Genomic DNA, 13265 nt, shown 5'->3' with positions numbered 1-13265 from the left:
TGTTTTCATTGACTTACTGCTTTATTAATACCCTGATTAGTTATAACTAGAATTAAGGTGGCTTACAAAGATATGAAGATACATGGATGGCAGTAAGGTAAGAATTAGAAGAGATGCAAATATATGGAATCTGGAATGATGCTATTATAAAAATTCACGTTACTTAAGAAAGGCCAGAAATTGGCTCTAAATTTTCTTTTAGTCAGCACTAAGAGAGAAACTTAAACAGCTCCATGATTTACAGGGTGTTAAAAATAAACCAGTTTTTCATAAGAACAGATATTCCTCAAAGAAAGTTAGATAACAATGAAATTTATCCCAAGGGTCCTCATGCAAAGGATGTAAGTGATGTACTGAAAAGTGTCCGCAGCAGTATATTTGCAGAGAGAACAGTCTCACCTGCCATTCTTATAAAAGACTCCTCACTCTCAGCGAGTGTGATGGAATAAAGGCTATAAACATTGGAATCACAAATTAGCTCTTGGACTTTGTTTATAATCAACTGGATCAACTCATCCTCTCCCACCCTCCTCAACCAATGTTGGACTCCATTCTTTTGCACTCAGACATGAATGAGTCTATTCCATTTCAGCTATTTGAAGCAGATCACGTGTATATATCATCTGCAGTTGTGCATGCTAAACTCCTTCCAAACAGGAGGCATATGACATATTGTTTTTAAAACCCTTAGCATCTTGTTACTTTTCTCAGAGCTAATATAGTTTATATCCCTTCATAATCACAATTCTTTATAAAACTCATTAATTAAAGTGCTATCACATTATTTGATATCAAAACTTATGCTAATAAATATTTAAAACTTCAAGGTGGACTATTACTAAATGTAATAATCCTCAATGATTTTTGTTCAATTTATTTTTAAAACCTAATGAGAGACTGTTTTGTTATTAAATAATGTGTTGAGGCCGGCACAGTGGTGTAGTGGTTAAATTCGTGCAATTCTCTTCAGCAGCTCGGAGTTTGCAGTTTCGGATCCCGGGTGCAGACATACACAGCGCTCATCAAGCCAGGTTGTGGCAACGTCCCACATACAAAATAGAGGAAGATGGGCACAGATGTTAGCTCAGGGCTAATCTTCCTCAGCAAAAAGAGGAAGATTGGCAATGGATGTTAGTTTAGGGCCAATCTTCCTCACCAAAAACTAAATACTGTGTTTTGGTTTTCTCCTAATCTGATTATTTAAATCTCTTAATATTTTCTTGAGTACCTCTCAGTCCCAACCCTTCCAATCTATTGTTTTATTAAACTTTTTAATTTGATATAATTATAGATATAATCACAGTTGTATGAAATAACACAAAGTGATTATGGATATTCTCTACTCAGTTCCCACAAAGGTAATATCTTGCAAAACTTTAGTACAATAACACTACCAGGATATCGACATTGAAGCAATGAAGATACAGAACATTTTCCATCACCATAAGAATCCCCGGTGTGGTCCTTCCATAGCCATGCCCACTTCCCTACTACCCGACCCACTCCTTAACTCCTGGATGCAAAAAAATCTGTCCCCCTCTTCAGTAATCTTGCCATTTCAAGAATGTTAAAAAAAAAAAAATGGAATCACACAGTATGTAACCTTTTAGGGTTGACATTTTTCTTTTAATCTGAGTAATTCTCTGGAGATTCCTCCAGGTGATGTACATCAATAGTTCATTTCTCTTTATTGCTGCTAGTAATGCATGGCATAGATGTACCACAGTTTGTTAACCATTCACCTCTGGAAAGACATTTGGGTTATTTCGTTTTTGATTTTAAGACTAAAGCTGCTATAGACATTCATGTATAGGTTTTGTGTGAACATTCATCTTCATTTTTCTGGGGTAAATGCCCAGGAGAACCATAGCTGGGTTGTATGGTAGTTGCATGTTTAATTTTTTGAGAAACTGTCAAACTGTTTTCCAGTGTGGCTGTGCCCACTAGCAATATAGGAGCAATCCATTTTCTCCCTGTTCTAGCCAGCAGTCGGTATTGTCACTATTTTTTATTTCAGCCATTCTGACTAGGTGTGTAGTGATATTTCTTTATGGTTTTAATTTGCATTTCCCTGATGACTAATGATGTTGAACCTCTTCCCCGTGTGCTTATTTGCCATCTGTACATCCTTTTAGATGAAATGACTCTTTCTGTCTTTTGCCTGTTTTCTAATTAGACTGTTTGTTCTTTTACTGTTGAGTCTTTAAAGTTCTTTATATATTCTAGACACTTGTCCTTTGTCAGATATGTGGTTTACATGTATTTTCTCCCAGTCTGTAGCTTGTCATTTTATCCCCTTAACAGGGTCTTTCACTGAGCAAAAGTTTTTGATTTTTATGAAGTCTGATATCTAAATTTTTCCTTTTATGGATTGCACTTTTGTTGTCCAATCTAGGAACTCTTTGACTAGTGCTAGTTCCCAAAGATTTTCCCCTATATTTTTTCTAAAAGTCCTATAGTTTTATATTTTAAATTTATGTTCATGATCCATAGAGTTAATCATTATATAGGGTGTTAGACTTACATCTAGACTCACTTTTTTGTTACTTTTTCCTGTGGACATCCAATTGTTCCAGCACCATTTGTTGAAAGACTATCTTTCTGCCATCGAATTGCCTTAGCACCTTTTCAAAAATCAGTTAGGCCTATTTATGTGGGTGTATTTCCCAGTTCTCTGCTGTGATCCACTGATCTGTGAGTCTATCCCTCTGCCCATACCACATGGTCTTCATTACTACAGCTATAAAATAAGTCTTGAAAAAGGGTAGACCGATTCCTACCATTTTATGCTTTTTTGAAATTGTTTAAGCTATTCTATTTTTTTTTTAACTTCCCTATAAATTTTAGAAGAATCTTGTGTACATCTACAAAAAAACTTGCTGGGATTTTGATACATTCTGTGTTAAATTTGTTTATAAATTTGGGGAGAATTGGCATCTTTACAATGTTGGGTCTTCCAATCCACTAATGGTATATTTTCCTATTTAGTTTTTTATTGACGCCTTCAGGAATGTGTAGTTTTTAACATATAGTTTTTCACACGTTTTGTTACACCTAAGCTTTTATTTTTTGAATGGTTGTGAATGGCATGTGTCTTCAATTTTGATGTCCGTGAGTTCAATGTTAGTATGCAGAAATACAATTGAATTTTGTGTGTTCATTGTGTATCCTGTGCACTTGCTTATCTCAAGTATTAGTTCTAGGAGTTTTCTTATATATTTGGCTCTCCCTATCCCCGGATTCTGCATCCACAGATTCAACCAACTGTGAATCGAAAGGCCTACGATGGTTGCGTCTACACTGAATGTGTATAGGCTTTTTTTCCTTGTTATTATTCCCTAAACAATACCGTATAACAATGTTTTACATGGCATTTACATTGTATTATGTATTACACGTAATCTAGAGATGATTTAAAGTATACAGGAGGGAGGATGTTCATAGATTATATGCAAATACTACTCCATTCTGTATAAGTGACTTGAGCATCCTTGGATTTTGGTATCTGGGGAGTGGGGGGTCCTGGAACCAATCTCCTAAGGATACCTAGGGACGACTGTAGATTCCTTTACATAATCTATGTAGGCAATTGTGTCATCTGCAAATAGGGACAATTTTATTTTTTCCTTTCTGATCTGTATGCATTTGTTTCCATTTCTTGACTTAGGGCACAGGCTAGATCTTCCAGCACAGTATTGAATAAAAGTGGTGAGACCAGGCAGCTCTGCCTTGTTTTCAACCTCAAGGGGAAGCACTCAGTCCTTCACACTAAGCATAATGTCAGCTGTACTTCTTGTAGATACTCTTTGTCAAGTCAAGGAAGTTTTCTTCCATTCCTTTTATAATGAGAGGTTTTCTTGTGATTGGATGTTTAATTTTTCAAATGCTTTCTTCTACATAGATTATTTTAACCTTGAGATTTAATTTTTTTAGCCTGTTATTATGGCAGATTACATTGATTTTCAAATATTGAAACATCCTTTCATCCCTGAAATAACACCCCTTGTTTTGAATAATTGAATTTTGAATAATCCTTGTTATATATTATCTACTTCTATTTTCTCTAATTTTGTTAGAGATTTTTGCATCTATATTTATGAAGGATATTGGTCTGTTTTGGTTTTTTGCACTGTCTTTGTCTGATTTTCTTATCAGAGTGTCTTAGCCTGTTTGGGCTGCCAAAATAGAACGCCAATGACTGGGTGGCTTAAAAAACAGAAATGTATTTTCTCACAGTGCTGGAGGCCAGAAATCTGATATTAGGGTGCAACATGGTCGAATTCTGGTGCAAGCTCTCTTCGGGCTTGCAGACACCTGCCTTCTTGCTGTATGCTCGTATGGCTTTTCCTTGAATGCATGTGGGGAGAGAGAGAGTGAGAGAGATCTCTTCTCTTTTTATAAGGCCACCAATCCTATTGAATTGGCACTCCACCCTTTTGAGCTTATTTCATCTTAATTGTCTCCTAAAAGCTCTGTCTCCAAATACAGTCATATTGGGGATTAGGGCTTCAACATATGAATTTTGGGAGCAAAAATTCAGTCCATAGGGTAATATTAGTGCCATAAAATGAGTAAGGAAGTGTTTCATCCACTTCTATTTTCTGGAAGAGATCGTGTAAAATTGGTGTTAATTCTTCAAATGTTTGGTAGATGTCTTAGTGCATTTGAGCTACTATGTTGAAATACCACAGACTGGATGGCTTGTAAACAACACAAATTTATCCCTCACAGTTTTGAAGACTGAGAAGTCCAAGACCAAGGTGCCAGCTGATTTGGTGTTTTGTTTGGCCCTGCTTCCTGTTTCATGGCCATCTTCTCATTGTGTCCTCACATGGTGAGGGAACTTTCTGGGGTCTCTTCTTATAAGAGCACTAATCCCATTTCTAAGGGCTCCATGTTCATGGCCTAATCACCTCCCAAAGGCCCCAGTTACTAATAGCATCACACTGGAAATTAGATTTCAACATATGAATTTTGAGGAAACACAAATATTCAGTCTATGGCAGTAGAATTCTCCAGTAAAACCACCTGGGCCTGGAGATTTCTTTTGGAGGATTTTTAATATTTATAGGATTATTCAAATTTTCTATGTTGTATTGGGTAAGTTGTGATAGTTTGTGTTTTTTAAGGAAGTGGCCTATTTCATTTAAATTGTCAAATTTATGTAAGTAAGTTTTTGTAGTATTCCCTTATTTTTGTTTCATGTCTGTGGGGTCTCTAGTAACATTTCCTATTCATGCCCAGTATTAGGTCCTTGTATCTTGTCCCATCACACCCCCCCTTTTTTTTTTGACAATCTTGCTAGATGTTTGTTATTTCTGTTGATCTTTTAAAGAATTAGCTTGATTATTTTTCTCTGTTTCTTTGTTTTTCTACTTTCAATTTCATTGCTTTCTACAGTTATGTTTTATTGTCTCTTGCTTTCTGATAGCTTTAGATTTATTTTGCTTTTCCTTTTGTAGGTTCTTGAGATGGGCTATTGGATTATTAACATGAGGATTTTCCTCTTTTCTAATGCGTGTTTTTAGTGCTATTAATTTCCCTTCATAGCACTGTTTACCTGAGTCCTACAAGTTTTGATATCTTGTATTTTTATTACCATTCAGTTCAATGTATTTTTTATTTCCCGTGTGACTGGCTTTTCAATTCATGGATTATTTGGAAGTGTGCTGTTTAGTTTCCTAGTGATTGGCAATTGTCCTGTCATTTTTTTTCTTGTTAATTTCTAGTTTGATTCCATTGTAGTCAAAGAATATACTCTGCATAATTTCAATTATTTTACATTCGATGAGGTCCGTTTTTATGACCTAGGATATTGTGTATCTTGGTATATGTTCTATGGGCACTTGAAAGGAGTCTATATTCTGCTCTTGCTGTGTGGAGTGTTTTATAAATGTTGATTAAATCCTGTTGGTTGATGGTGCCAGTGAGTTATTTTATATGCTTGCTGATATTCTGCCAGAGAAGAATCTAAATTCAGTCTTTTTGATTCTCCTTTCTGGAGGCAAAATCTGCTTCATTGAGTTGTTTCAGGGTTGCATTTGAGAACATAAACACACAGCCAAAGGACTGCTAGTGTGATCAATGACATACAGTGGTTTCTTTTTCTACTGATCAGTCGTGTAGCTCTTCATGTGAAAGGAATATCTGGGAGTGGTTTTAATTGTCACCCAGCTGGAAAAAATAAAGGGAACTAATGGGGCTCTTCAGGAATACGAAGGGAAAGAGTAGAAATGTATATATTATAGTTCCTGAGCATGACTGAGTGGGTAAGAATCCACACAGAACTATGAATCATACCAGGTAGAATAAGGTGATGAACCAAAAGATAGAAATCCTCCAGGACATGGACCACAGGAAGGTGAAAAAGGAGGAAACAGGCACCAGGAACTCAAGGGCACGTGAGTTTTCAGAGACAGAAAGGGAAGCTCTTCACCAACATGTGGGTCTTCTCTGGCTTCTTGTTTTGTATCTTCTATCGTAGAACATAGAGCAGTCTCAGGGTGAATTTTTCCTCTAGACATCTCATAATCCACTGGACTGTGCCTGTGGCATTCTGGGCATCTCACTTTTCCCAGCATACTGCTCTCAATCCAGCCAAAACACAGACGGTTTCATGAGTGAAACATAATTAACCAACTCAGTGGTTTTGTTATGTTTTCATGTTTAAATTCACAAATGTTAACATATATAAACATATACACACATATTTTTGCCCAGCTTTATTGAGATCTTGACATATAACATGTAAGTTTAAGGTGTACAACCTGATGATTTGATATGCATATATATTGCTAAATGATTACAACAATAAGGTTGGTGGATACCTCCATCCTGTCACATAATTACCATTTCTCTTTTGTGGTGAGAATATTTGTAATCTACTCTCTCAACAATGTTCGAGTATATAATTCAGTATCATCAGTTATAATCACCATCCTGTACGTTAGATCCCTAGAACTTATGCACTTAAAGCTGTAACTTTTTGCCCTTTGACCAACATCTCCCCATTTCCCCCACCCCTAGCCCCTGGCAACCACTATTCTACTCTCTGTTTCTTTGAGTTTGGCTTTTTTAGATTTCACATACAAGTGAGAACATACAGCATTTGTCTTTCTCAGTCTGACTTACTTCCTTTAGCTTAATGCCCTCTTGGCCCATCCACATTGTCACAAAAGACAGGATTTCCTTCTTATGGCTGAATAATATTCTAGCATACATATATACTTTGCCTGATATTTATAATTTAATTAGGAAAATGACTTTAAAATTGATTTATAAGAAATTATGTTTGGCTGTAGATTATAGCTATCCAAAACCAAAAAATTAGAGAAAGCTTTTTTTAAAATAAAACTGAAGTAAAGAAAAACAAACTAATTGAGACAAAGGACTATTTATATTGAAAAGGCAAAATAACATGCCATGGATGTTACTGGCATTCGTAGAATTATTCTATTCCTTAAACTTGATTGCATTTTTATTCTTTTAGCTCAGTGGTTTTGTCATTTTATTGATTAATTTCTTTCATTATATTTGGGCATAATAAAACATGTTCATTAGGTTCAGAGTGTTGATTTTTCATCCTACAATGGCTATAATGATGAATTTAATACCATAGACTTACTGGCAAACCAGAATGCCTCCTGTGAGGAATGAATGTCCAGGGTGATTCCTTTTGGCATTATCGGTTTGTGTTCAGACTACACTAAACCACATATCTGTAGACAAACTATTTACTTAGGAAACTTTAGGTAAAATATAAATTAGTGAAGCCTCTCTTTGACCTTTTGAAAAAGTGTTAGTTTGAAAAGAATAATGCATATTACTATATTAGTTCACTCATTCAGAGTTCTGACTTTACCACCATTAAAGTTTCTAAATATATCCATACCTAGTGATAGGTGAAAAACATCTCTTAGAATGCAAAAGATTTGTCTCGAATCTTGAAAACCAAACATTAAAATCAATTTATTTGACCTCTGCTCAAGGTAGTAGTTGATTTTTATTTATTATGCTGTGACCAGTATGTTTTCTTTTCAAGAGAAACTGCATTTTATTTGGGGGAGATATTAAGAATAAGCACATTAACTATGAGATGTGACCACCCACCATCTAATAATTTAGGAAGAAAATAATCAACTCAAAAGCACATGCAAAATCATATTGTTTCGGGTAGCACGTATGAGGATGACTTTGCATTGTATTAAGTTCCATCTGCTCTGTTTAAGACAATGGTGTATTGTACAATTCCTTCAAGAAAGAATCTTCTCAAAAATTGTGTAAATAAACAGAGTTTGGCACTTGAAAGAGCCTAATTTCAATTACTGGGCAAAGCCTTGTGTATGGATCATGTAATTGTTTAAGGACGTATTCCAAATAAATAGACCACAGTGAGAAGAGGAATCCAATGTATTCACCAAAAAAGCTTCAATAAATTCACGCTTTCTAATGGTATTCATGTCTTTTTTGAAATTCAGGTTATCGGGATTTCAACTGCCGTCCTCCATAGTGAGCACGGGATCTATCCTTACTCTGTGGTTCACGACGGACTTCGCCGTGAGTGCCCAAGGCTTTAAAGCCCTGTACGAAGGTAGGACACTCACTGTGTCTTGCACACATTTACTCTCCATATGACCTCACACTTGCAACTCTGGACTACAGATTGTAGTGAAAATTTCACAGGTGGTTTAACGGTGTAAACATACGACTTTTGTATAATACATTGATGATTGGAGAACACTATTTGCTATAATTGACAAACTTTCTAGCACAAAACATGTGTTTACAACTTTCCTTTATTGGTAGAACTCTTTTTGATTGGAAAAGTGGTTTTTCTTTCAAAGTGCAGCAGAGAAATTTTGAAAATTTTAAATACTAATTAACAGCACTCCTTTTCTGTGAAGAGTTCATTTTTAACGCAGAAGAATTTTCTTAAAGTTTTTGTTGGGCAATAATACTGATGCTACTTAAGTAAAGGGAATTTCACTAAATGAGATTTTGTTGTCAAAGTGGAGACTTTTAATTGAGAAAATAATTTTGGTTTTACTGTTTGGTCATTGCAGGGCATGGGGGTTGGGTTCGGTTTGTTTTCATGGTTTCAGATTTTGTGCCTAGATACCTTTGGAGTCTTGCTATCATTATGGAACCAATTTTGGGGCAGAAATTTTAAAAATTAGAAGAGAGTGCAACCTTTGATAGAGGAAATAATACAGATCATCATTTCAAGCACTCAGCTTTAAGAAATTGTACCAGTAATACTTGTAAATGCTGAGGGGTGTCTTTTTTTGTCTTGTTTCACATGGATATTTTAAATTTTCTTTCATGTTTAATACAAAAGCTATTATTTTTAGCATAAATAAACTTCAGAGACTATGAAAAGAAAAGGATACTATGGGCCTGGGTATAGGCTAATCCCTGTTTACGACACATCCCCCTTACTTCGGATGTCGTTCTGGGTTAAGTCCTGTCTGCATATGTTCTTATTTGCACTACTCAGTGCACTTGAGCAAAAATCATTCTTTGGGGAAAGATAAAATCTACGTATGCTTTGTGCAACTGAACTTAGCTATTATGCAATTATCAGAAAAATATAAGGGTAGAGAGTCTTCTTTGCACAGAGACATAAGCAGACCAGTTTATCCTTTCCTTTAAAGTTTTGCGTGGAGAGATGTTTCGGATTGTTTAGTATTCTTTTTTTGAATCGAAATAACATTGGCTTATAACACTATATAAATTTCAGATATATATCTTTATATTTTGATTTCTATTCTGACTCTAGTGTCTTCCAGGACACTATGTTTGTACAAAAACCAGCGTTGGTGGCCTGAAAGGGTTAATCACTTTTACGTGTATTACTGACTATCAGGGAATAAGTTAATATTTGGAGAGTAACAGACTAATTTAAGATTAATAGGTGCTATTAGCTTTAAAATGTTCTTATATCTGCCACTTCCTAGTAATTGAAATTCACATAATGTCTTTTTCACTTAACATTACGAAAGTATCTCTAAGGAAATCCACACTAGCTGGCCAGAGAAACTTACCATGTCCCATCAACATATATGACATTTGCTCACGAGGTTGTTAAAGCTTCGACATTTTAGAAATCTTGGCAATTTTCCTCCCCTTCCTCGTAAAGTTCCTACTTGCATATAGTGTTGTGCTGAATTTCCTAAGATAAATGTAGAAACTCTGTTGATGTTGAGTGATTTCAAAATGAATAATTCTGTTAAATCTTCCTGGGCTATTGTTGTTGGTATTACTGGTCGTCATGATGGCATAAAAAATGATTGGTGAGATTGTCTCTCTTGGGGAAATATTTATGTAATGAAAAAAATTGGAAAAATGACTAGAATAGTGAACAGGACTATAAGTTAAATTAACTGTGTTTTTAAAAATGTTGATGTGTGGAAACGCTTTTTTTAAACTTATATTTTATATAGTGATGTTACAATATGGTCTGATATTTACAAGTAAATACAAGCCTTTTTTTTAAAATAAAATGCTTTGTCAGCAAAACCAAAGTTATATCCAATATTTAATATCTGTATTTTAAAAATATTTCTCAATTAGCTAAAAGGTCTCCTGAGAAAAGAATTTGTACTACCTGGAGAAATAAAGTTAATTATAGACTAAGCAGAAGATTAAAGACTAGAGAAATTGTCTAGAGGAGAAGAAAGCTTTCCGTGCAAACACCAACTGATTTATCAATAGTATCAGTTCCCACAGAGAATTTAGATACAACCATAAGTTTTCCAATGCAGTGTCCTGGGAAAAAGTGAGGTTTTATTAAGACAGTTTATAAGATATGCAAATACACCTATTCAAATGTAATAGAAAGCAGAAACAATGATAATCATCAGAAAAATATCTGGAAAGAGAACACTGAATCCTTTTGATGATTCAAGTCCCTTTTTTCCCTTTAGGTTTTATTTTGATGAGACTATCCATCAAGTAATTTATATAAGCCAAATAATATAAGAAAATTTTGATGTATTATCCAAGACTTCTTAAGGAAACTTAATTTAGAAATAAAATACTACACCAGCTTTCTAAAAATATCATTTTCTCTAGTCATTAAACTAGTACTGTTTTCTTCCAATTAAAATTAGGATTAATTTGGTATTACCAGATTGATGTTTAAATTTTTAATTTCAGTTCATTGACTTGAGTTGTAGAAAATCTTCCAAATTTTACAAATCTGTCTAAACATGATAACTTTGGTGACAAACTTACTAGGCACCGAACTTTATAGCTTTCTGGCAGTACTTTGGAATAGGTACTATTTACATAAATTATCATTTATATGTAGAAATATTAAGGTACATGGACACAATAAATTAAATTATAATTAATGTACTTAGTCATTTAACTTAACCCGAGAAATCAAATGGAAATATTTATAAATTTCACACTAATATTACTCACATATAGTAATTAGCTGTCTGAAAATGGAGCCTTTCAGGGTCTTACTGAAGAAGTTAATAGATTACTGGTGAAATCAACATATTTTAACCCAGAAATACAGGATAATAAAATTGAAGTTAGTAATTTAATAGGGTGTTTTGTAATACTTTATTTGCTAGTTCTGTCACTGAATAATATTCATCATGTCAAACCAAATAATTTGCCTAATTTTCTTTGGTGAATTTAAAACAAAATAGTGGAATTATGCATAATTTACAATGATATAGATTACTATCAAAATTCCTATACATGCCTGATATTGAAGTACTATGTAAATAAATAACATTTATCCATGTATTTCTATTTGTCTACCTTCTTTCATCAATATCTCAATTACTAACAGAAAAATATTCCTTATTTTTATCATAAAGCTTATGATTTAAGAAAAAAATCATCTAGGAGGTCAGACAATTGACATGGCATGTTGAGGCATGACAAATATTATGTCATGACAAGCGTGCATTACAAAGCATGGCAATCATTAGACTTGAGGACAAGGAGAATAAATCAATCTGGTAACATATGATAATCTAGACACTGTGCCCTGGCAAACTTGTCACTCTGATGTTTTTCTCATTTTTTTCACTTTTTAATAGGGAATGCTTTTGTTTTCTAATGTTTTTTCTTATTAGTGACAAAGTAAACTAAATGTTAGAAACACATGGATATATGATGATAACTCTTGGATTCCAAATTTTAGTTATTTTGGTTCTGAAGTCTGATTTATTTGTAAATGAAATTTCTTTTGTTAATGCACATCTTTATTTTTATCTTGAATATTATTTCAAATGTTTCATAGGCTATTTGACAATTTTTTATACATTAACTTTTAATCATCTAAATCTTGATTATAGTTTAAAAATTTAGTTTTCATGAATGATTTACCACAATTTAATTGGCTTTTTAGATTTTTTTGTTGGAGGTGAAATAAGTTTTCTTTGACATTGGTTGTATTTTTTATAAACTGAAATATTATGTGAAATAGAATTTTTATGTATAGTACAACTTATATTTGGATAGAAAGCACCAACTCTGTGAATCAAAATAATGAGTCCAACATGTATTCACTAGAATCAATACTTGCCTTGTATAGATCATTTCTCAATAGCATAGGGCAATTCCATTTATTGGGAGCTAAATTTTCTTTGAACAATTGGCAAAGGCTTTATTCATGGGATGGCAGGTTTTTTAAAGACATAGGAATGAAAATCATATACATATTTTGACATAGGTATTTACATTTGCAATAATCCTTTGACTAAGCGGAAATAAGGTTAAATTGGATTCTTGTCTAAAGAAAAGCTGATAAGAAATGGTAGAAATCTATTTTCTTTGAGCTTATCTTAAATATGCTGGCTGACATAATAGTTGAAAAGCGAAAATTTTAACTACAAATATAGACAGTCAAATATTTTGTGTAAATAATATACTTATTACACACAATAAATGTATTGTGTGTAAAATTATTTACACACTCAACATTTATCTCAGCTTCCCAAGGTGCCATCTTTGAATATATTGGCCTTAAATTTTAGGCATTAAATCTGCAAGAATCTAAAAGAATCAAAATCCATTTTAATGAAAAAATACTGGAGATAAAGTGAGGAGGAATTCAACACTACTAAATAGTAAAACTTTGCTTGAGACGGGAAATTATGTTTCATACAAAATAGCTCATTAATTGGAGTGGGAAAACAATAGACCATGAAGATGGTTTAAGAGACTCCCTTGGGTTATAAAGTGCTCTTCTAAAAGAATTCTCTTTCAGGTTTTTCTTTTTTGTCTTAAAATCATTCATT

The 13265-nt window shown here is 33.7% G+C and overlaps 1 protein-coding gene across 1 annotated transcript in view; it reads left to right on the top strand.

Moving 5' to 3' along the window:
• The window catches only part of CSMD1 (CUB and Sushi multiple domains 1), a gene marked incomplete at its 5' end in the record, with an annotated part of 1589548 nt that overhangs the window by 197946 nt on the left and 1378337 nt on the right, over window positions 1-13265 (top strand). The window contains one exon of the mRNA XM_087418289.1: window positions 8478-8590. Coding sequence (XP_087274415.1) covers window positions 8478-8590 — 113 coding nt within the window. The remainder of the gene's footprint in view (window positions 1-8477; window positions 8591-13265) is intronic.

This window comes from Ceratotherium simum, chromosome 28 (genome assembly GCF_057802395.1).
Source record: "Ceratotherium simum simum isolate JZ-2026a chromosome 28, ASM5780239v1, whole genome shotgun sequence".
Lineage (NCBI taxonomy): Eukaryota > Metazoa > Chordata > Mammalia > Perissodactyla > Rhinocerotidae > Ceratotherium > Ceratotherium simum.
This window is presented reverse-complemented; position numbering and strand designations above follow the sequence as displayed.